The sequence below is a fragment of the Chiloscyllium punctatum genome, chromosome 7 (assembly GCF_047496795.1).
Source record: "Chiloscyllium punctatum isolate Juve2018m chromosome 7, sChiPun1.3, whole genome shotgun sequence".
Taxonomy (NCBI): domain Eukaryota; kingdom Metazoa; phylum Chordata; class Chondrichthyes; order Orectolobiformes; family Hemiscylliidae; genus Chiloscyllium; species Chiloscyllium punctatum.
This window is the reverse complement of record NC_092745.1, coordinates 102,775,979-102,800,509: the sequence shown is the minus strand read 5'-3', so window position 1 is coordinate 102,800,509 and position 24,531 is coordinate 102,775,979. Positions and strand designations below refer to the sequence as shown.

Below are 24,531 nucleotides of genomic sequence, written 5' to 3'. Positions count from 1 at the left end.
GTCCCTCCCCCAAGTCCCTCCTCCCTACCTGCTGGACACACTTTCCTCATTCCTGAAGAAGGGCTCATGTCCGTAACATCGATTCTCCTGCTTCTTGGATACTGCCTGACCTGCTGCGCTTTTCCAGCAACACATTTTCAGCAATATCACTAGTATCCAAACGCACAGACGAAGAGGGACACCAGTTTGGCTGGGACAATACCTCCAGCTCAGACAGACTAAACAAAGACACGCACGGGAATTCCTAGAGGCCTGGCATTCAAACTGGAACTCCATGAAGAAACATATCGATTTGGACCCCATTTACCAACCTCTCAGAGTGATATCACCTGCCAAACCAGACCAAGACACAAATAGTAAGCAGGACAGAATACCAGTGTTTCATCGGAGGCTCACGATGATGTTACCTAGCATGGTGACAGAACATCTGAGAACAAATCTACCAGCTCAGCGCACGAACTTACAAGCTCTATGACTTGATGACCCTCGTGCTTTGGGATCTTTAACTAAAGTCAGCAGCTAGGGTGTGAAATTCAACCGAAAGAAAATGGTGTTCAGGACTTTCCTCAATACCACACTGGTATGACAGCCACAATTCGTTTTTTTGTGTTGAAGCCCCAGGAGTGTGAACAGAACCCAGAAGGTGACTCCCTCAGAGAGGGAGCCACAGCTGACTTCCCAAATCCAATCTCACCTGTAAGACATGAAAACAAGGGAGTGTTTAAAAAAAAATCTTTCCCCAAATACTGACAAACCTTGGCTCATGAACACAAAATCCATATCCTCTGTAAACTTTATTACTGCGCAGAATGCGGAATAATGTTTCATGTAAACAACAGGAACATTCGCCTAACGTGACACTGTTGACTTGCTTTGAAAGGACTCTACTCCTTGGGACATTCGGTGATGTACATTCTGTACGGGTTACACATGGGATTTGAGTTAGCACACTATAGTGTAGGTTTCCCGCAATTGGAAGGGTTTGTTTGAGCATTGATTGGAAAGGGGCTGTCTTTCACCTCTTGGCTTGTAATTTGATCGCTGTGGGCTTTTCCAAAGGCAGGTAAGGATTCATATGAATGGATGGCCCGATGTGATATCAGTGGCGTGATCCTCAGACCAGGGACCCTCGTGATGTCAGGGCGGCAACTACAGACCTTTCAGAACAGGTATTTAAAGGCACCACATGTGGCAGAAGGCACTTGCTGACAGTGTTTGCTCTGTTCACTACCAACGTCATCAGCAAATCCGCAAGAGAATAGGGGGCGAGAACCCGCGCTCTTCTCTCTCTCTGTCTCTCACCTGAGCGACCCCTTCAAAATCTTCCCTTCCCCAACCATGGCTGGCTCCCTACTCTGGGCGAACGTATTGATTATCCTGTGTTTTCTATCTTGCACATTAGAGTTTGAAGGAAAAGAGGAGGTCGATGAATCTTTAGTCTTCAATGAGGAGATCCTCCTGCAGGATTCTGAGATTGAACCAAGGAACCTGAACAAGCCCGTTCCCTTGCACCGCTCTAACACAGTAAGCAATGCCTTGTGGTTAATTTCAGAATTGAGCTTGCTTTCAATTAATTCATTCGCAGCGGGAAACGTGCCCCTTGAAAATCTTTTAATTCCTTTATAAATTGTACTTTTAAAAAAGCCGCTATCATTTAGGCGCATGTTATTGTTTAGATCGATTTCCATGCTGCTTTTTTGTTCTCAGAGTTTCACTGTGTAAAATAGTTCAATTTTACTATTTCACAAAGTGCCCCCTTGGAAAAGAATACAATCTACCAATTTCTTTGCAGTCAGTTGAATTTTGAAGAAATGCGCAGATAATATCGTATTTTGAGACGAACTTAGTTAGGAACCCAGAACAAGTTGTTCTGAAATCACCTCAAACGGTACAAGACGACAAAGTGATTTGCTGTACTATAATATCCAGAAAGTCGCGTTCAATGTGTTGCATTATCACAGCATTGTGATAAATAGTGGTTCAATAACAGCAGAGCTGGTACCCCACTCCCACCTATGTATCAGCTCTGGATCTTTTCGACTAAAGTTGTATCCCTTGCATCCTGCTAATTTGATGCCATACCCACTTGCAATGTTTAAAATTAAAAATCTCTGCACTCCAGTTGCACAGTAAGTTCAGCAAGAAATTGGCAGGAAGTATTAAAGTATATATTTGTAATTTTCTGTACTATCTATCAGAAGATGTAAAATTTTCTGTTCTGGATATTTTTAAGTAGCCTGTTTAGACAGATTATTACAAACCTGTGGAGCAACAACTCAATGTGTGTGTTCTGGGTTACAGGTAGATGAGCTCAGCTTTGCCTCTAGCCTGTTCCACTACACAGTTGATTTGTATCTTTTGATCTATAACCTTCTATGTTCCTGCCTAACAAAATATTTGTTGATCAGTACTAATGAATGTGAATAATTGTTTCTCATTTCTGCCCAGTGTTAATGTTTTCAGGTTGTTTACCTTTTACTAGAATATTGATCAATGTTAGAGAAGAACAGATTTGTCATCAACTGAATCAAAGGGATGATGGTGCAGGCCAGGTACTGTGAAACAAAAGAGGCCACGCACAGTACTCACCTTTCAAAGGGAATGCTGCCCTCGTCCCTCTGGAACTTCTGTGTTCCTCCATTTATTTCATAACCTTATCATTGACAGTTGTTTCTGAGCTGTAAGCTCTGGAATTCCACCTTCCCCCCCCCACCAACTTCTCTTTGTCACCTCCATAAATTTTCTCCTTTTGAAACAAAGGTTTTAGTCACTGTATTTTGTTGTGCCGAATTCTATGTTTAAGATACCCATGGGTGTTTTATGACACTGAACATCTTATTAATTGTATTAAGGAGTACTTCGATGATAGGATATAGCTTCATCTAGGTAACTGAATCCCTTTAGAACTCCAGTATCATTTCCGCTGTGAATATTAAGTCAGGATGAATTAATTGAGGCTTGCAGGAAGAAAGTTTGATTTGCGGAAAGCAACAGTATTAAATCCAGCTGGTCACTGATCTACCAATCTCCGAGTCAATGCTACTATGTGGAATTAAGCTGAAAGACCATATCTCGAGCTGACTAAAATAAAATCTATCTTATTGTGTTCCCAGGATGCTTGGAGGTTGCCTGGCCAGTACATAATAGTACTGAATGAAAAAACTCATAAATCCCAGATGGAGCGGACAATACACAGACTCCAAACTAAAGCAGCCAAACATGGCTATATGACGGAACTTGTTCTTGTTTTCCATGAGGTCTTCAGCGGCTTTGTCATCAAAATGAGCAGCGATGCATTAGACTTGGTAAAGACCAAGAGAATTGTATTAAATGAGTGTTGGGGCTGTTAAATATGTGTGAGAAAAAGATGTGTTCAGTGTAAATGAAGTATTGGGATCATGACAGTCAGATCTAAATACTTCATTTTACCAAATGGTACGGTTAAAATTTGCTTCAATTTCATAAACATATCTATTTGATGGCTTAAATCCAAAAACTTTATACAAAAATAATGAACTGGAAATTTGGAATAAAAAATAGAAATTGCTGATGAAACTCTGCAGGCCTGGCAGCATCTGTAGGGAGAAAGCAGCTGTAATGTTTTGAGTCTGGTGACTTAATCAGAACTTCATACAAATCCTGACCATAAAGCACTATCTTAATGTAAGCTGATGTTTAGTGGTCAGCAATGGCTTTTTGGCAATACTCTCTCTTCTGAGCTGATGATTGTGGTTTCAAATCCTGCTCCAGGACCTGAACACACAAATTAAGGCTAATGCAGCCCTGAGGCAATGTTTCACTGTCAGATACTGTTTCTCAGATCTGATGATAGGGCAGACGAAGGCCTTGGTTTAACAAGTAGATATAAATGATTCAATGCCATGAGTATGATGAATAGCAGTGGAGTTCTCTCTGGTGTTCTGACCAATGTATCTCTGTCAATCAACAACATAAAACATATTAGCTGGCCACTATCACACAGTTGTTTATGTAGTTTGCTTTATCAAAATTGCTTGCTAAGTTTGCAATATTGTAACAGTGATGACATTTCAACAGTACTCTATTTGGCTGTAAGCCAAATCTCCAGTGGTCTCTTAGGTACAGACCTCTAACATACATGACTAATTTGTGAAATCTATTTTTCATAGGCACTGAGATTGCCTCATGTTAAACATATTGAAGAGGACTCGTCCTTGTTTGCTCAGACAATTCCCTGGAATCTAAATCGGATTGTTTCTTCAAAGCAGAGAATGGAACAGTATATCCCTCCAAGTATGTCCCTTTTTTTTTACAGCTTGACATTCAGAGCAATTTCAATAATTAGCAAGAAGCTGGGTAAAAGTGAGATTGTTGAGTTTTGTTTTGTTTGGACGTTTTGAGTTCAGCATCTATGTCAAAGGCTTTCTCAATGCAAGTTCATTATGGGATAAAGCCAAAGTATTCTCTCATCTCAGAGCAGCTGGTACTACAACAGGCTTTGTTTCTTCTCACAACTGTCTGGTAACTCTGTGTGATACAGTAACAACTTATGGAGAGCTAAACTAATTTAGTTTTGAATGGGGGGGGGGGGGTGGAATTCATTGCTTTGCTGCACTCCTCACCCAGTAATTTGTAATTGTTTGTTTGCAAAATTGACAACTTGCCTATTTTGTCCTTCTTATTGTGTTGTTGCTAGATAATGGTGATCTGGTGGAAGTTTATTTGCTTGACACTAGTGTACAGAGCAACCATCGAGAGATTGAAGGGAAAGTCTTCATTACAGAGTTTGAGAGGGTCCCAGAGGAAGATGGCACTCGATTCTACCGCCAGGTAATTCAACTGTTGTTAAATTAGAAAAAGCTTAATGTTTCACTGGTAGGTGCATGGAGCAGAGCAAGCACTTAAAATAAAATATTGATTTTTGAATTAGTTGAAAGCTAGTATTTGACTTGTGGGATATGGTTATTAGTACATAAATTTTATTGTGCTTCCTTAGTTGGTAGGGAGACACCTTCTTGATTCACTGTAGTGTAAAGGAACTGCACTGCACCCATCTTTCCATCCATCTTTTCCCTGTATACCTTGCTTCCCTGAGACCAAATCTCAATCTGCCTCAGCCTTAATAATGGGGCCTCTGCAACCCTCTGATGCAGAGAATTTTCACAATCACTCGAATGGAGAAGTTCCTCTTTATCTGTGTCAAAAAATAGTCTGGCCTTTCCCTAGATGGGCAAAACAACTTTTGTGACCATCATATCAAATCCTATCAGAATCTGTATGTTTCAATCAGATCACCGCTCATTCTTCTTAGTGGCAGAGAATACAGACTTTCTGGATGTGTAACTTGGAAGGGAACTTGATATTACGCCATAGAAATAAATAAAGGAGACTGTGGAACATTGATAGGACAGCTTCTTGAGTTCTTTCGAGCTGTGGGCTATTTGATTGGAGTGCAGAGAAAAAGGCCGTCTGTGACATACCAGAGAGATGACAGCCTTTGATATCCTATTTCAGTGACACTGCCCTAACTAACATTATTGATGCCACTGAAATCTGACATACACAATTGAAGATTCGTACTGGACAGGCTTTATTTGCATCTGTGGAGATTTTCCTCGAGATGAAACTAATGTTTTGCATGTTCTGTTACTACAGAGAAAAGCAAGCAAATAAACTGAGAAAATGTTCACTTGCTCAGTTTTAGCATTGCAAGTGTGGAGCTGTCACAAAGTGTGCCATACAGTGCTGATTGTATTTCTAATATGCAAATTGTATTGCTGTCTTTCTTCCCTGCCTGCCCCCCCCCCCCCCCTTCCAGGCTAATAAGTGTGACAGCCATGGAACACACACTGCGGGAATAGTGAATGGGCGTGACTCTGGGGTAGCAAAAGGAGCAAATGTCCATAGTGTGAAAATTCTCAATTGTCAGGGTAGGGGGACAGTAAGTGGAGCACTGGCTGGTGAGTAACTTTCTTAAATTTGAATTGTTGTATTTCTAGCTATGCTGAGGAGATGGGTATTTCAGTGTGATTGGCACTGGTGCCTCACAGTGCCAGAGATCCAGGTTTGATTCCATCGTCTGGCAACATTCCACATAGACATTCTTCCCATGTCTGCCTGGGTTTCCTCCCACAGTCCAAAGATGTGCAGGTTAGGTAGATTGGCCAAGCTAAATTGCCCGTAAGTGTCTAGGGATGTGTAGGCTGGATGGATTAGTCCTAGGAAATGCAGGGCATTCTGTGATTCTAACTTGCATTCCTCTGGCCTGGATACTTCTTAAAAATTCATTCATCGGATGTAGGGATCACTAGCTGGGTCAGCATTTATTGTTCAGTTGTCCTTGAAGGTGGTAGCAATGAGCTGTCTTCTTGAACAGCTGCAGACCATGTGCTGTAGTTAGATTCTCAGTGCTGTATAGGAGAGAGTTCCAGTATTTTAACCCAGTGACAGTGATTGTACAGCAATTATAGTTCGGAGTCAGGACAGTGACTGGCTTGGAGGGGAACTTGCAGGTGGTGGTGTTCCCATGTACCTGCTGTCCTTGACCTTTTTAGATGGAAATGGTCATGGATTTGGAAGGTGCAGTCTAAGGAGCCTTAGTGAATCTCTGCAATGCATCTTGTTGATGCTACTGAGCATCAGTGTTGGAGTGAGTGGATGTTTTGTGGGTGTAGTGCAGTGGGGAAATAGCTCCACCATTTTCAAAGTTAAGGAGGCGAGAAGCAGATGTAATATACAAAAATGCATCATTTCACGTAATTAACATGTACTCCAGAAATTTGACAGAACAAACAGACTATTGATAGCCTCTAATAGGAAACATGCATCACAGCTTAGTGTGGTAACTGCTCTGCCCAAGACTGCAAGAAATTAGAGTTGTGAACGCAGCTCCGTCGGTCACAAAAAACAGCCTTCCTTCTATAGACTCTAGCTATACTTTCCACTGCCTCGGGAAAGCAGCCAACATAATCAAAGACCCCTCCCACTCTGATTATTGCTCCCTTCCACCAGGCAGTAGACACAAAAGTTTGAAAACACGTACCGACAGATTGAAGAATCACTACTTCCCTGCTGTTATCAGACATCTGAACAGACTTCTCATTAGAGTTGATTTTTCTCTTCAGCTTCTCTGTAGCTGTAACATCTATATTCTGCATTCTGTTCTTGTAGCTTGAAGTGTTTGTGAAAAGTATTACATGTCTGGAAAGCACACAAAACAATGTACTGTATCTTGGCACATGTGAAAAGAAGAAATCAAAAAGCATTAGAAAACTAAGGGATGAGGAGACAAGTGGAAACTATTTTTTTTTTTAAATCCTGCGCCATTAATATTATGGCCAGGATCTTACTCAGATAATCTTTCCTTTTCATTTCATTCCTTTTTGTTTTAGTTAACCACTTAAACTTTGGTTAAATGTATTTTTTTATAACACAATTGTATATGGAGTAAGATGTCACAACAACTTAAATGTAATAGTTTGCGGTAGCACCATCTGCTTATCACCTCCTGAACTTTGAAGATGGTGAAGCTGACCCCCCCTAGTGCACCACACCCACAAACCTCCACTCCCTCCATCACTGGTACAGCAGTATGTACTAAATACAAGGCAGACTGCAGAAATTCACCAAAGCTTCTTTGACAGCACCTTCCAAATCCAGGGCATTTATAACTGGGGTCCTTTCAGAGAATTATTTTCACTTTGATGTGGAGAATTTTAGGATTAGGAATACATGTTCTATGAGAAATACTGACTTTGCAGTGTATTACAGCATGCTTTTGAATGAACAAATCATGGGAGAGGTGAGGGCCTCATGGTATTATTGCTAGACTATTAACCTGGAGAGACCAGGTTCTGGGAACATGCATTCAAATCCTGCCATGGCAGATGGAATTTGAATTCAATACAAATCTGGAATTAAAGATCTACTGATGACCATGAAACCATTATCCTATGTCAGGAAAATCCCATCTGGTTCAATAATGTGCTTTTTATAGAAGAAGCTGCCATTCCTACCTAGTCTGGCCTACATGGGGCTCACCCACAGCAAAGTGTTTGACTCTCAACTGCCTAATAGGCAATGAAGGTTAGCCAAGCCAGCAATGTCCGTCCTGTGAATAATAATTTTTTTAAAAGTTCAGTCATTAAGAAAATTAGACCATAAATATTACATCTGTTAAGAGATGCAAGGCGTTTGGACTTCCATGACATTGTATCTCTTTCTTAATTGAGTAATGAAGTGGAGGTGCTGGTGTTGGTCTGGGGTGGACAAAGTTAAAAATCACACAACACCAGATTATAGTCTAACAGGTTTATTTGGAAGCACTAGCTTTTGGAGCACTATCCTTTGGAAGAGGATGATAATTGAGTAAATTTACATGATCAATTGTAGAAAGCAATTCACTAAAAGCTATAAAACTTAAACTATGTTCTTTTTTCTTAATTTCATTGTCCTTTTTTAAAGAAAGGTATTTCACATTTGCCTCTTTTTTTTGGAATAAATCATTTTCATCTCAAATATTTAATTCAAGTACACTATTTGCAATACAAATGCAATATTTTGCATTTCTAATTCAGGATCTGTTTCCAGCATTTGCAATTGCTGTATCAGACTAAAAAGGGAGGCTTGTTAAAATACTGCTCAAGGGTCTTCTATTTAAAAGGTGGCAAAGAATTTGAAAGGTGTAGAGAGCTCAAAGACTGAGACATAAACTGGGGGTTTGGAGAGAGAAGTGAGGCAAATGTGAACTTTGAAGATGTTTTTTGTTCTTCTATCTTTCAGGTTTGGAGTACATCAGGAACACTCTGATTGTCCAGCCTTACCGACCTTTGATCGTGTTGTTGCCTTTCGTTGGAGGATTTAGTCCAACCTTGAATGCTGCGTGTAGACTTTTGGCGCGGACAGGTGTCGCATTGATTGCGGCTGCTGGGAATTACAAGGATGACGCTTGCTTGTATTCACCTGCTTCTGAACCAGAGGTATGTTTCGTCCATTCTATCTATCAGTTCTTTCATCGTGTGGAACTGTCAGGGGAAGGTGACCCATACTGCCTTTTCACAATAGTCAGCTGCTGTATTCTGGCATTTAAAGTTCCAGCCAGCCACTTTGATACCTGCTGTCAAACCATACTTACATCAGGTAAATGTCATGTTAAGATGAGTAAAAGGTAGTAAGTAAGGTACCAGATGAATGGGAAAGGGTGTCACTTAAGTGCCAGCTGGGCAGTGTGCCCCACGTAAGTAGGGTGTCAACAAGAAGGGAGTAGGTGAAAAGAGGGTGTCAGTTGGCAGATGTGGCATAGGAGGTGGTGTCCAGGTTTGGCATGGTAGGGAGGTGAGGTGCAGAGTGGGGGAGGGTGGGTAAAGTGTGGAACAGGGAAAGCATATGGATGGATGGTGTCTGGCTTGGTGCAAGGGAGGGGGGTGGGTATTGTTTGATCTAGAGTGGGAGAGAGGTGATTGGGTACCAAATAGGGTGGGGGTGGGCAGTGAATCAGGTCCTAGGAGTGTCAGGTAATGATTTTGAAGGTTTGTGGGGTCTTGCAGAGGTATGAGGTAAGTATGGGGTTTGCTTGTCATGAGGCACATTGGTTTAATACTCTGACTTTTCCCGAGTAATTATATCTGTTTTATTTACGTAGTTGCATTGGAACGTGCTCCCCCACCCCCCCAGTTCTGATTTTTAAATGGACACTTTAAAGATAGTTCCCAGCATAAAGGAATTGCTCAGCAGAATCTTCAATTTCCAAAAGATCCCTTAGAGTGTGCTATGATCAGGATTCTGCAGGGTTTCTGTGTACAACATCCACCTACACCGGAATAATAACTGTCAGGCCATTGTGATTGGCGAGTTAGTGTGACTCTTGGAAATAATCAAATTGCTAAATAACTCATGCCACACTTCCTCTCCTGCTTCTCCTGGTGGCTTGCTGAGTGGTCAGGGGGAAATGCAGAGAGCAGTTGCCCTGAATACCCTTGCCACCTGAGCAGCGACTCTAAGACAAGTTGGGATGAGGATTGGAGTAAGATGTGATTCTAAACCCATGCCAGTTAGTTCAGATCAGGCTGGATTTTGTTTGATATGACTCTTTGGTTATTGCCGGTAAAGGGCGTAAGTGTCACATCACCATAACATAAAGGAAAAATCAGAACAGGGGTCAAAAGTAAATTGTAAAAATCTGCTAATCAGCTTATTTTTTTTTTCCACGTTCCACATGAAACTTTTAGGTGATTACCGTTGGTGCTACAAATTATAATGACCAGCCAACCACCACTGGTAATATGGGAACTAATTTTGGTCGTTGTGTTGACCTTTTTGCTCCTGGTGATGACATCATTAGTGCTTCCAGTGACTGTGTGACCTGTTTCACCTCTAAGAGTGGGACCTCACAGGCTGCAGCTCATGTAGCAGGTACACAGTGCTCATAATGACATTCACTAACACCAGCAGGGAGGATGAGTGTAAGGGCACAAACGGTTGATACTTAAACAATTGGTGCAGCATTTTTGGTCATGGGATCAATTCACATTTCCCAGTGTCTAAGGGAATTTTTGTTGTTTGTAGGTTTACTGGAAATCTACATTTTAAACACAGCAGAAAAATTTTACATCACCATCTCATTATTCAACATCTTATCTGAATATTATTTCTTAAGCATAGTTTCCCTTTTTTCGAGTGGGGCAGTTACTTAGTATTGCAGAGAAAAGGCAAGATGATGAAGCTTTTTCTTTGTATTCATCAGAACAATTTGCCAATAAAGGGAAAAACCAACACTGATCCTGTTTTTTTGAGAGGATCGTGTCAATTGGTTGGATTCTTGTCATATAAAATTTTGTTTTTGTCTTTAAGTAGTATTCCTGTAGGTTATTTTGAGTTAAAGACAAAAAGTGCCTTGGTTCAGCAATGTGCAAGTACCATACCTACCAAATCTTTTTCCTAGTTGTCTCCTTCATTTGATTTATTGGAGATGAACTAGCTGTATACAGGAATCATTCTACCATCCTGGTGCTGTCACTTCTGAGCTTGGTGTTGTAAATGATAAGGCTCCAGTTTAAATCATCAGCTTGTGATTGCCAATCCAGCTATTCTCCAATGTTTTAATCTATTTCTTTGAGCCTCTTTCTTTTTTGAGGTGAGATTTTAAGATGAGCTTCTTCAGTCAAAGCGTTACAAATACTTTGGCGTTTTCTATCCCCAGAGACCAGTAAAGGCCAGACGTGAATGTATTCAGAATAGGCTTTGATAGATTTATGTGAATCAAGGAATACTGGGAGTGTGCAGGAAGATGGAGGTGAGATGAAACTGCAACCACCACTCTGCTGATTAAAGCAGAGCAAGCTTCAATGGCCAAATGGCCTGTCCTCCTCCTATCTCCTGGGACACAATTTCTTTTTTGTAACGCTATCCTGAACAGCTACCTCCTTGAAATGAGCTCTCCATTCTAAGCTACATGAAAGTTAAACTTTGAAAACATCCTGTTTTTACTATGATTGTACACAACTGAGTTCATTCAAACATGAAACACCAGGTTATAGTATAACAGGTTTATTTGGAAGTACAAGCTTTTGGAGTGCTGCTCCTTCATCAGCTAGCTAATGGGGCAGGATCATAGGACACAGAACTTACAGCAAAATATCCTTTGCTGATCATTGTGGTTTTTAACTCTTTTGTCCACCCCAGACCAACACCAGCACCTCCACATCAGGGCCACTCAAACATGGCAAGCATTTGTTTTTTCTTGTATAAGTCAATGTCTCATCATCCTATTTAACTTTGCATTTGAACTTCCTTCACTCTTGACAGGCATTGCAGCAATGCTAATGAATGCTGACCCCAATATAACCGTGTCTGAATTACGCCAGAGACTAATTCATTATTCCACAAAGAATGCAATCAATGATGTCTGGTTTCCAGAGGAACAGCGACTCCTCACACCCAACAGAATTGCACGATTGGGTTCTCCTGGGCTAATGGGTAAGTTACTCACTCATATTGAATCAGTCATGATATTCCCAAATGTAATCTATCCCATATAGCATTATCATTTTGGTTTTTTAACAAGTGCCTTTCAGGATTTTTAAAATTATTATCAATTACTATGAATATTCTGGTATTGAGACTTACTTGTGCTCAAAGTGAGAACTCTGTAGATACATGGTACAGGGAAGCAGGAATAGACACATACCACAAGCCAGTCTTTAAACATTTATTTCTTATTGTTCGTAGATCATTTTGGGAAAAAAAATCATCTGATTTTTGGTTGAGGCAAAGAAAGAAATGCATGTCAGTAATATATTTAAAATTCTTGTCTTGCAGTGTTTTGTGACACTCACTATCAAAGTTTACAATACTAATGGTTACAACGTTTGACTCAATTCAGAAATGACTATTTCAAATTCTGCTGAATTTAGTGATCGTGGGCTGGCATCAGATAAAGTGACTTTGGGGTTTGAACTACTCTTACCAGTGATTTGGGTTTTGTTGTGCGTAACTCTACAGCGGGGTGTATCCAGTTGAATTTACATATGAGTAGTCCTTGTAGGGAAGCTGCATTCTTACACTCCTGGAAAGTTCAGGGTCTTTGCTTATGGTAGATATTATCCCTAAAGGAAGGATGTTGTGAAACTTGATAGGGTTCAGAAAAGATGTACAAGGATGTTGCCAGGGTTGGAGGGTTTGAGCAAAGGGAGAGACTGAATAGCCTGGGGCTGTTTTCCCTGGTGTTGGAGACTGAAGGATGACCTTTTTGGAGGTTAATAAAAGGATGACCTTTTGGAGGGTAAATAGACAAGGTATTTTCCCTGGGGTGGGGGAGTCCAGAACAGGGCACAGGTTTAGAGTGAGAGGGGAAAGACATAAAAGGGACTGACGGTGCAACTTTTTCGTGTGTGAGTGAAGTGTTGGCAAATGGGACTACATTGGCTTTGGATATGTGGTTGGCATGGATGCATTGGACTGAAGGGTCTGTTTCTGTGCTGTGCGTCTCTTTGACTCTATGACTTCAGTAAGCACTTCTTGGCCACACCAAAATCATAGTGAAAGATGAAAAATCTGGGTAGGTGGTTGTTTCCATCATTTTTGTACATTTTTTTTTCCACAGGGAACCAGCTACTCTGCCGGACAGCATGGTCAAAGAGGTCCGAGCTTGCACACTCTGCTAAAGCCATAGTGCACTGTAATGAGAATGAGGAAATGTTCAGCTGTTCAAGTTTCTCGAAGAATGGTAAAAGAAGGGGTGAACGTATAGAGGTAAGAGATTAAGGGTATAATGGTGTAAACTCTTAAATCACAATTAAACTGAAACAAGAGGGAAGGATAATTATTTGTAAAGGGTCATTATGAAATTGAGGACAGAGGGAGTACTAGAATAAGTGAGACCTGCTTAAAGGCAGGTTTGTTCAAAAACGTACCAGCAAAAATCAATGTATTGTTGAAAGAACGGGGAAAGAAATCTTAGACAAGAAATGGTTCTTTATATTTAACTGGCAAAATGTCTAAGAAGTGCCTGCCTGCCTGCCCTTAGAGATTCCGTGTTGAGGTGTATTGTGCTTTAGAGTTTGCACCAAAGAAGGTTGTTTTATTATTGAACGGAAGGACAATATGTTGTACATCCTGGCTTCCACTCCCAATTTGCCAATCTATCTTCCTCATGCATTAGATTCCAAAACGGCAATTTCCATACTCCTGGTGGGGGAGGGGAAAAATTCATCAGGAAAGCAATATGGATGGAAATTCTCAGCAGATAAAGATTCGTTTACTCATAACTGTCCCTTGTGGCTTCTCTTGTTTTAATTAGTACCATATTACATAACCTTTTAGAGCTGCTAACATATTTTCCCTGAACCTAGAATTTGCTGTTTCATTTTTATTTGAAATGTTTGCAACTGTAATTAGATTTAAGAATGGAAGAACAAAATGAAATTGGGGATAAAGTCTTGTTGTGCATGTATTTGTGTATTAGTGTTATCTAGAGCTGAAGGATATCTATTGTGGGTTTTATAAAGGCATGGTCACTTATGCTGCTCCTGTTTGTCATGGCATAACATACACTTCACATTTTTCTTCCATTTTCTTTAAATTGATAGGTGCTATCGCAGGTGCTGCAAAAACCTTTTTTCTATTTTTACTATTTGTACTCTAGGAAACCAAAGGGATGAGGAAATGCATAGCTCATAATGCCGTTGGCAGTCAGGGAGTTTATGCAGTCGCTAGGTGCTGCATATGGCCAAGAGCTGAATGTCTCGTTAATAGCAGTTCTGTGGTTGGTGCGAGACAAATGGCAGGCTGCCTACACAAGGGCTATGTCCTCACTGGTAAGTGATGTTTTCAGAGTATTCTAATAGGCTTGGATCTGATAATGACCATTGTCGCAAAACCTAAATACAAAGGGTTCCAAATTTGAAATGAGCTTTCTAATAGTCCATTCTTGCTAAATAACACACTGGCCAATTCTTACCTTGACTTTCAAGCAGTTTGAGAGAATACTTTCACCACATGGTGTGTGGATTCCTGGTTTGTTTATTCTGTATGACATTTTTTTTTCTAGCAGTTACTGGACAATCTAGTTGGCCTCTGCATATACAGATCCCAGAAATTTGATGGAAAAAATTGAGGGCAAGAGTGTGTATATCCAGCCCATTCTACAACTGCAGTGAATTCATGCCCTATTTTGCCATCACAAGTGATTTGGAGAGGGTTGTTTTAAAGTGGGGAGAATAACAGGGAATTTTGGCTTTTTTTTTTAAAACATGCGATAGAACCTGATGTTAGATAAAGTGGATTTGAGCATATTCTAGTAGAACCCATTGGGCTGAATTGTAAGGTTTTCTGCTCTGGCTAAGTCCAACTTGCGCCTTTTTGATTTGGATGGTTTATCACTATTTAGTGGGCCTGTTCACTATATTTGTTTGCCTGCCCTGCGGCAGCTCTCCTATCTGATTATCTGCATGCCATATCATGCATTGTTCCCGAATAACCTACCACTCAGCCTCCAAAAGACTGGAATCCCATGTGCGAGCACCATATTTAAAGTGCCACAGTGAAGCTAAACAAGCATTGGCCCTGTTTGAAATGCCCACAGTGTTTGAAGGGGAAGATGGCACTGTTGTGCTCAAAATGTCCCTGCTGCAGTCACTCAATGCAACTTGTTGGTGCTTTCCACTCTGGAAGTGGGTGCTTCTAAATCACAACACCCGTGAATAGTAGAAGTGCCAGAATGGCTGGTTGAGTTGGGCAGCCAGATGGTGGATGCCATGGTCTGTGGAAAAGGAGTGAGGGTGACATGTGCCCAAATATATATCACCTTGGGATGTGGTTTGGTCATCGGCAACATGGTGTTTCAGTGTAAGTTGTGAGCTGAATCCTCAAGATACCCACTCTGCTGTCCTTGCTGAACTTTTTTTGTTTTGGTAAGTGGGTGAATCTTTAAGATGAGTTGTAGTGGTAACAAGGTATTAAACAAGCATCTTGCCACTGTCCAGTAAGGATCTTGTCACTGTTGGTACAAAATATATGGGCGGCACAGTGGCTAGCACTGCTGCCTCAGTGCCAGAGACCAGGGGTCAATTCCCGCCTCAGGCAACTGACTGTGTGGAGTTTGCACATTCTCCCTATGTCTGTGTGGGTTTCCTCCAGGTGCTCCAGTTTCCTCCCACAGTCCAAAAACGTGCAGGTTAGGTGGATTGGCCATGCTAAATTGCCCGTAGTGTTAGGTGAAGGGGTAAATGTAGGGGAATGGGTCTGGGTGGGTTGCTGTTTGGAGGGTCGGTGTGGACTTGTTGGGTCAAAGGGCCTGTTTCCCCACTGTACGTAATCTAATCTAGTCATCTAATCTAGTCATAAAAGATGGAGAGCCATAATTCTGATGTTGAGATGGGCCTTGCTCAATTCTGCCCCGCATCTCGCTATACCCAGATCATTTCACACCCCTCAAGGATTCTGCCAACCTGTCACTTTTCACTCTGAGCAATAGAAAGTGGGTGAACTTTGTTAGTGATAGGATTACTACTTTCATCTACTTCTAAAGCTAGTGATGGAGATTGTAATGTTCACTAGTTGACTATAGGTTATGTCCAGTAAGTTGTACTGGTACTCTGGCCATCTTACCACAAGCTGCAGTTATCACAGGGACAAGGAAGAAGTTTTAATTACAGAAAAAGGAGGTGGGAGAGAAAGGAGAGCATAAATCTTTCTTTCTTTCTCTGACCTACAACAATATATGGAATGTATCTCAAAACAGAGTAAAAGAGAATAAAGAATAAGAAATCTGCTAGCTGCAGCATCAGTGCAAATCACTTCAGAGCTGTATTACCATGTTTCTAGAGTTCTCCAGTGTTAATATTAGTGGGAGGGCCAATTGTGTTCCAAAAGTGTTGGAATTCCATGGACTATAGTGAATCTCTGAAACACACTGCACAGCTTCAGTTAATCTAAACGGATACAACGTCTCTGCCTTGCTCTTATGTATTTCAGGCTGCAGCTCACACTCCCATACAAAGTACAGCGATACAGCAATACCTCAAACAAACCAGCAGTGCACAGGACAAACTGGGATGACCTCACATGCTACATGTTGCCAGGCACCAAATCTCGAATGTGAGGTGAAGGACCAGAGATCCACAGACTTACCAGAGGTGGTGAAATTATGTTCTAAACACTGGCTGATTTTATTTTTTTTTAAATGTAGCATCATTTAGTTATTTGAGAGATAAATGGGCAAACCTTAAAGTTTCCAAATGTAGATGTTAAAATTCATTTTGCAGAAGGAAAGCCACAATCTTGAACATGAAAGTAAAATTTCTACATTTTGTAGAATAACATTAAGTTTTCATTTTTAAAACAAGGCCAGGTCCATTCATGAAGAAAATTTACGCAGCTACCAGGCACGTAACTAAACCCTTACTTTCACATTCAAACACTAACCTCTTATTGTTTTACACAGTTGCAGTACTCCATGTGTGCCATGCGCCTATACTTGGGTTAAATTTAGACAGAACTGGCAATTACCATGCAAAGTGACAATTACCATGCAACTCCAGTGTCATATCCTGAACCTGATGGTATTTTGTCTTTTAAAAATACACAAGTTTTTAATTAAGTTTGTAAAGGATAAAATTGTAAATCTTGGAATTGCATTTCTGTCCGAGATTTGCACCTACCATGCACTCTCTCCTCCTGTAAAAGATTGACCATTTAATTAAATGTACATTTTTTGGGTTGTTACAAAATCTGCATGTTGCCAGTTTACCTCGCAATCTTCTATAGGCTCACATCTCTATCCTCTTCAGAACAAAGTCAATTGTGTGGTACTCTAACCCTCTGATCAGTCTGAGTGGCAAAAAATGGCACCGGAAGGGTAAACTTGTAAATAAATTACGATGGATAGCAAGTGTTTCTTTAAATGTTTAAAAAAAAAATCAGTGACATTGGCCTTTTGGAGAATAGGGAACCAGGATTGTAGAGGATTTGAATAGATACTTTGCATCAGCCTTCACAGTAAAAGGAAAGGAAATAAATCTGATAATTATCACTAGAGAAGTGCTAGGGACACTAATGGGGCTAAAGGTCAATCAGATCATTGGAGGGTGGCAAATGTTATCCCTCCCTTCAAGAAAGGGAATAGGGATAACTCTAGGAATTACAGACCAGTCAGTCTATGTTGGCGGTAAGCAAATTATTGGAGAGGATTCTGAGTGACAGAGTTTATGATTATTTGGAAAAACATAGTCAGCATGGCTTTGAGGGACAGGTCATGCCTCAAGCCTTATTGAATTCTTTAAGGATGTGATGAGACATCACTAGATGAAGGTAGAGCAGTGGATGTGGTATTTATGGATTTTTGCAAGGCATTTAAGGTTCCCCACGGTAGCCTCATTCAGAAAGTAGGGATGTATGGGATACAGAAATTTGGCTGGCCTACAAAAGACAGAGGGTGGCAGTTCATGGAAAGTATTCAGCCTGGAGTTCAGTAACCAGGATGTTCTACAGGCATCTGTTCTAGGACATCTGCTGTTTGTGATTTAAAAAAAATATACAAATGATTTGGAAGTGGAAGGATTGGTTAGTAAGTCTGCCAATGGCACAAAGGTTGGTAGAGTTGTAGATGGTATAGAGGGCAGTTGCAGGCTTCAACAAAACATTGACAGGATGCAGAGCTGGACTGGGAAGTGGCAGATGGAGTTCAACCTGGAGAAATGCAAAGTGATTCATTTTGGAAGGTTGAATTTGAACACTGAATACAGGGTTAAAGACCGGATTCTTGGCAGTGTGGTGGAACAACGGGATCTTTGGGTCCATGTAAATAAATCCCTCATAGCTGATAGGGTTTTTAAGAAGGTGTTGAGTGTGTTGGCTTTCATTAACAAGGAGATTGCATTTAGGAGCTGTGAGGTTTTGCTGCAGCTCTAGAAAACCCTGGTTCAAGCACACTTGGAATATTGTGTCCAGTTCTGATCACCTCATTATAGGAAAGATGTAGATGTTTTAGAGAGGGTGTCGAGGAGATCTGCCTGGATTGGAGGGCTTCTCTTATGAAGTGAGGTTGAGTGAGCTAGGGCTATTCACACTGGAGAGAAGAACAAAGAGGTGTACAAGGTAATGAGAGGCATAAGAGTAGTTAGCCAGAGACTTTTCTCCAGGGCAGAAGTGGCTGTCACGAGGGGTTATAATTTTAAGGTGATTGGTTGAAGGTATAGGGGAGATGTCAATGGTAGGTTCTTTACTATCACCACTGACCGTGCAGTCCACACAGCTACCAGTCTGAGTAGGGTCTGAGACATTAGGAACATTTAAGTGACTGCTGGACAAGCACATAGATGGCAATAAATTAAGAGCTGTGTAGGTTAGGTTGATTTTATATTAGGATAAATGCTCAGAATGACATTGTGGGCCAAAGGGCCTGTGCTGTGCTGTTGCATGTTCTATGTTCTAGAATACTGTGACCAGTTTTTGGCCCCTTACTGAAGGAAAGATCTGCTGGTATTAGAGGCAGTCAGAAGGCTCACTAGGCTACTGGCTTAGGAGGGACTGTGTTATGAGGAGAAGTTGAGTAGGTTGGGCTTGTACTCATTAGAGTTTAGAAGAATAACGTGACCTTATTGAATCACACACAATGTTTAGAGGATTTGACAGGATGGATGCAGAAAGTCTGTTTCCCTTGGCTCAATTAGCTAAATCTCAGAATAAGGGGTTGCAGTTCTCAAACAGATGGGAAGGAATTTCTTCTTTTGGGGAGTAATAAATCTGTGAAATTTATTTTACCACAGAGGGCTGTTAAGGCTGGCTCATTGAGTATATTTTAAAGCAGTGAGTGGTTTTTTTTTAAAGAAAATATATGCATCAGTAAAGGAATCGGAGTTACTGGCGGCAATGGGCACGGTAGGGAGGCAGGAAAGTGGAGTTGCTGATTAGCCATGATCTCAAAATAGCAAATCATATTCAATGCGCTATCTCTGCTTTGCTGTGTTAATTTTTTTTGTTTTCTTTTTATTTGACTAACAAACGGAGTCAGGTATATTAGCAGCAAAATAGAAGGTCAGATAGTTGGGTAGTGGGGTGTTGATGATTTAACTCAGTTAGCTGGACATTTGCAAAGCAGTGTGGGTTGGCTGAGGTTCCCATGAAAGACTCTCCTTGTTAACCTCTTTCCTTGCCTGAGGTGTCATGGCCCTCAGGTTAAACCACCACCAATCATCTTTCAAATGAGAGAGCAGCTCTATGGTCTGGTAAGACTATGGTGACACAATAGAAGGTTGAAATTAACTGATCAGTGATAGGCTCAAGTGAAATCCAATTTTTTGGGTGGCCAGAAGTTTTTAAATCAGCCATCAATAAACTAAACATTACTTTTACCTGTACTGCCTCTGCAGTGCTCTCTAGTATTCTACAGTGAGCGTCAGATATTATCATTGCCAGATGTTCTTGCCCAGAATAAGACTTGATATTTTAGATTAGATTCCCTACAGTGTGGAAACAGGCCCTTCGGCCTAACCAGTCCACACTAACTCTCTGCAGAGTAAACAACCCAGTCCCATTTCCCTCTCGCTACTACACCTAACACTATGGACAATTTAGCATGGTCAATTCATCTGACCTGCACATCTTTGAACTGTGGGAGGAAACTGGAGTACTTGGAGGAAACCCACGCAGACACAGGGAGAATGTGCAAACTCCACACAGATAGTCACCCGAGGCTGGAATCAAACCTGGGACCCTGGTGCTGTGAGGCAGCAGTGCTAACCACTGAGCCATCGTACTTCCTTAATATGCAGCTGTTAGTTTTTCTGTGCTAAGGATACTCTCACATTGTTGAAGATGCCTAAAATATTTTGCAAAGGATTCTTCTGAACATCATAATAAAGGAACTTACCCATTCAATCTAATGGAAAGCTGTGTGAGCACCTAACCTATGCAAAAATCACTGCAAACATTTGATGCAGTGATTGCAGTTCTAACGTTCATAAGTGGTTAAGTCTGGATATAAGAATCATAGACTTCCTACTGTGCAGATCGAGTCAATTTAGCCCATTGTATCTGCACCAACTTGGACCTCCTATCCCCAAAACCCTACACTTAACCCACCAGGCACATGCTCTGACACTATGGAGCAATTCAGTATGGCCAATCCACCTAACCCCCACATCTTTGGCCTGTGGGAGGAAACTGGAGCACCTGGCAGAAACCCACACAGACACAGGAGAACATGCAAATTCCACACAGGCAGTCACCTGAGGCTGGAATTGAACCTGCGTCCTTGATGCGGTGAGGCAGCATTGCTAATTATTGGGCCACCCTAAGATGAAAAATTTTGAGAAGCTGAAATTAAATTGCATTGGCAATAGAACCTTTTGCAAAAGGATTTCCTAATCCTTTTTTTTCTTTAAATAGTGTTGTGATTTTATTTTTGAAAATATAATTCAATTGTAATGGCACCAATTCACAGTAATCCTATTAGTGATTTTTAACCAGAATGATCTTTGTGAGGAAAAACTTGTTGCAACCCAGTGAGATTTGGTTTAGCCTAATAATATTTTCAGTAGCCCACTAGAAATACAACACTACATGCATGGCAGTTGATGTCCATTGTCCAGATTGATAGGAGTAGATATGATTTGGTGTGTTGGTTTTTTTACTTTTGCTGACCAGTTGCTTTAAACTTCCAGGTGACGGTATCATGCGATGAAGGCTGGACACTGACTGGGTGCAATGCATATTCCCGTGGTGCTCACACTAATGGAGCATATGCTGTGGATAACACCTGTACAGTAATCTGTTCAGGAAAAGGGAAAGGTGCTGCAGCTATTGCCATATGCTGCCGCAAACGAAGAAGAGAATTGAAGCATGATCCCAACCTTAATTACAAGTAATGTTATACTTAGCTGTCCCTTCCTCCCTTTCCTGCAGGCACAAACCCTTGCTGAGATGCAATTCATTGGGAAAGGGCAGCTCTCTGTTACTTTGCTCAAGTAGCCATACTTATTAGATTAGATGGCAAGTGTTGGTTAGCTCTCTGTGTAGGCAGTTGAGTTTAATCTTAACCTGTTTTGGCATTTATATACTTTTATAGCATCATTCAATGAATAGCAATTGAATGTAAGAAACTGACCATTCTTCATCCAACCCCTCACACATTCTTTAGAAAGCCACAATGTTAGAAGACAATAATGGTTTGATTCAAAGATTTTTTTTGGGGGGTGGGGGAGCACTTTTTTTTTTGTTCAATGCCCCAAAACCGTACTGACAGCCTAGAAATAGTTCAATAAAGAAGAAACAAAATACGAATAGTCATGTAATCTGTGACGGGTCAGTAAGTATAGTGATCCTTTTCATTATAAATATTTTTCAGCACAGGAATAAATCTTCACATTTAGTGCTTTAAAGAAAACTGAATGGAGGAAAATGCAATATGTCGTTCCAAAACACAAAGCATTTGTGAACCTGTCATCCACCTCTACTGCGGGTGTAAAAATGTCCTTTTTTTTGTATTTTTTTCAAATTCAATACTTAAGTCTATTTTCTTTCAAAATCACACACACACCAGCTAACAGTACAAGATTGACTCTACCTACAGGTACTGAATTAGAATAAGCATCAGATAAGGTGGTATTTTATACTTTGAGAGATTAATGGAGGAACAGTGGAAGTAAAGAATGAAACTAGTCTATAGATCTTTGGGCTGAGCATTATGAGTTTTGTGATCAAATTTCTTGCTGTTCACTGTACACACGTGCAGGAAAAGCAGCAGCTTGGAGAAGATATTGAAAGGTTATCAGCAGCTCAGGACTGTATCCCACCTCAGTCTGGTTCACTGGGGAGACAGCAAATACACAAAGAAAGGGAAAAATACATTTCACCGCAAGTCAACATCAGTGACTGTAAGTTTCTGGAGTATCTTCATGAGCCCAAGTTGTTTCTTTTAAAAAAATAATTCATTCACAGGGTGTAAGTGTCACTAACAACACCAGCATTCATTATCCATTTGTATGACAGCAAATTGAAAATGGCCTCACAAGCCAGAGAGCAGGCAAGAGTAGTGGAAAAGCGTAGCAGGTCAAGTAGCATCTGAGGAGCAGGAGAATCAACGTTTTGGGCAAGAGCCCTTCATCAGGAATGAGGCTTGTGGGCTGAGAGGGTGCAGAGATTGGGGGGAAGGTAGCTGAGAATGCAATAGGTGGATGGAGGTGGGGGGTAATGGTGAAAGGTTAGAGAGGAGGGTGGAGTGGATTGGTGGGAAGGAAGATGGACAGGTCATGAGGGCGGTGCCGAGTTGGAAGGTTGGAACTGGGATAAGGTGGGTGGGAGGGGAAATGAGGAAACTGGTGAAGTCCACGTTGATGAGGCGTGGTTGGATGGTCCCAACACAGATGATGAGGCGTTCTTCCTCCAGGTGGTTTGTGTGTAGCGATGGAGGAGGCCCTTGACCTGCATGTCCTTGGCGGAGTGGGAGGGGGAGTTGAAATGATTGGCTACAGGGCGATGGGGATGGTTGGTGTGGGTGTCCTGGAGATATTTTCTGAAGCGCTCTGCAAGTAGGTGTCCTGTCTCCCCAGTGTAGAGGAGATTGCAGTGGGAGCAACAGATACAGTAAATGTGGAAGTAGAAGTAAAACTCTGATGGATGTGGAAAGCTCCTTTGGGGCCTTGGACGGAAGTGGGGGTGGGGAGGGGGGAGGGGGAGGGTGGGGAGGGGGTGTGGGCACAGGTTTTGAAATTCCTATGGTGGCAGGGGAAGAAAGCAGGCAAGAATTGATTAACCTCATTTCTGGAGGTCTGGTATCACATTTCTGAGCACCAAAATATCCCACCGTTCCACCAAATTCCATTTGCTCTGAATGTTTGTAAATACTTTTGAGGATGTGTGATTACACTTTACATTTTTGTACTGATTTTTGTATGCTTGATACTGTTATTAATAAAAAAAATGAAAACTTCTTTCTCGTCTATAGTGTTTCTTTTGCTTCCAACAGATTGGCATAGGCCGAGATGAACTGGAGTTGCTTCACTGTTAGCACTTTTTAAAAAAAAATGCACATGATATATACATATTGCCAGTATTTAACATAGCAACTGCACAATTTGTATTAGCCTTTAGTCTATTCATTGATATGGTCAGGCCATAGAGACGACAATTAGGCAAAATGAATAGGGTAAAGCAAACAACATTTTTAATCAAGTTATTTTAAACTTTCAGTAGCTTTTTTTTGTAAACTTCCCTTTGTCTTTATATTCTACAAGCACATGGTGTTCAGAAATGTAAGCTGGCCTTTAGCTATTTGTGTACTGCATGGATGATCGCATTCACTCTAAGCTCTGATGCTGGTTTAGCAAGCATGGAGCTTCTGAGGCAAACAGACCATGGAGTTAGATTATAACACAATGTAACAGAACACTAGAATTCTTTTTGTTTCTTTATGTAGCATCATAACAATCAGCCTATTTGCAACTATCTCAACTTCTGTCAGATGGAAGTGCCGGTTATACTTTTCAGTCTTTGCAGAAAACAGAAACTAACCAAAAATGACATTCATTCATATGCAGAGGTGCTTTCTTTGGAAGCAAGAAGAATGTGTTCCAAGTCTTGCACCAGTTCATGAATTATCTGGCAACTTCTAGATCCATTAGTTCCCTGTTGCTTCCTCTGTAGCAAAACCTCAGCCAGAAGTGAGTCAGCATTCCTGTTGCCAGAATTTGTATATAAAATAGGTGGAAAGGTAGGTTGCAATGAAGATAGAAGAAATTTACAAATGGATATGGTTAGGTAAGATGAATGGGCCAAAATCTGGCAGTTGAAGCTTCATGTGGACGAGTGAGGTTATGTATTTTGCTTGGAGTAAAAGCAACTTATTATCCAAGTGTGGAGAAACTTTGGAGGGCTTCAGTGTAAAGAGATCTGGGTATCCTCATGCACAAATCACAGAAAGCAAATACAGCATGTGGAAGGCAAATGGAACTTTGGCATTTATTGCTAAAGGAGTAGGGTATAATTACCCCAGTCCAACTCAGCACCACCCTCCAGACCCATCCATCACTGCCCCCTCTGACCTATCACCTTCTTCCT

The 24,531-nt window shown here is 41.1% G+C and overlaps 1 protein-coding gene across 1 annotated transcript; it reads left to right on the top strand.

Moving 5' to 3' along the window:
• The first annotated feature begins 1,171 nt into the window (after nucleotides 1-1,171).
• On the top strand, nucleotides 1,172-23,129 carry pcsk9 (proprotein convertase subtilisin/kexin type 9). The gene is given in 13 exon segments (XM_072574447.1): nucleotides 1,172-1,286; nucleotides 1,289-1,524; nucleotides 3,114-3,305; nucleotides 4,149-4,272; nucleotides 4,676-4,809; nucleotides 5,798-5,939; nucleotides 8,761-8,957; nucleotides 10,206-10,389; nucleotides 11,782-11,952; nucleotides 13,079-13,227; nucleotides 14,120-14,291; nucleotides 16,450-16,610; nucleotides 21,138-23,129. Coding segments are annotated over 13 exon segments (2,166 nt in total). The 5' UTR covers nucleotides 1,172-1,186; the 3' UTR covers nucleotides 21,342-23,129.
• The last annotated feature ends 1,402 nt before the right edge of the window (nucleotides 23,130-24,531 follow it).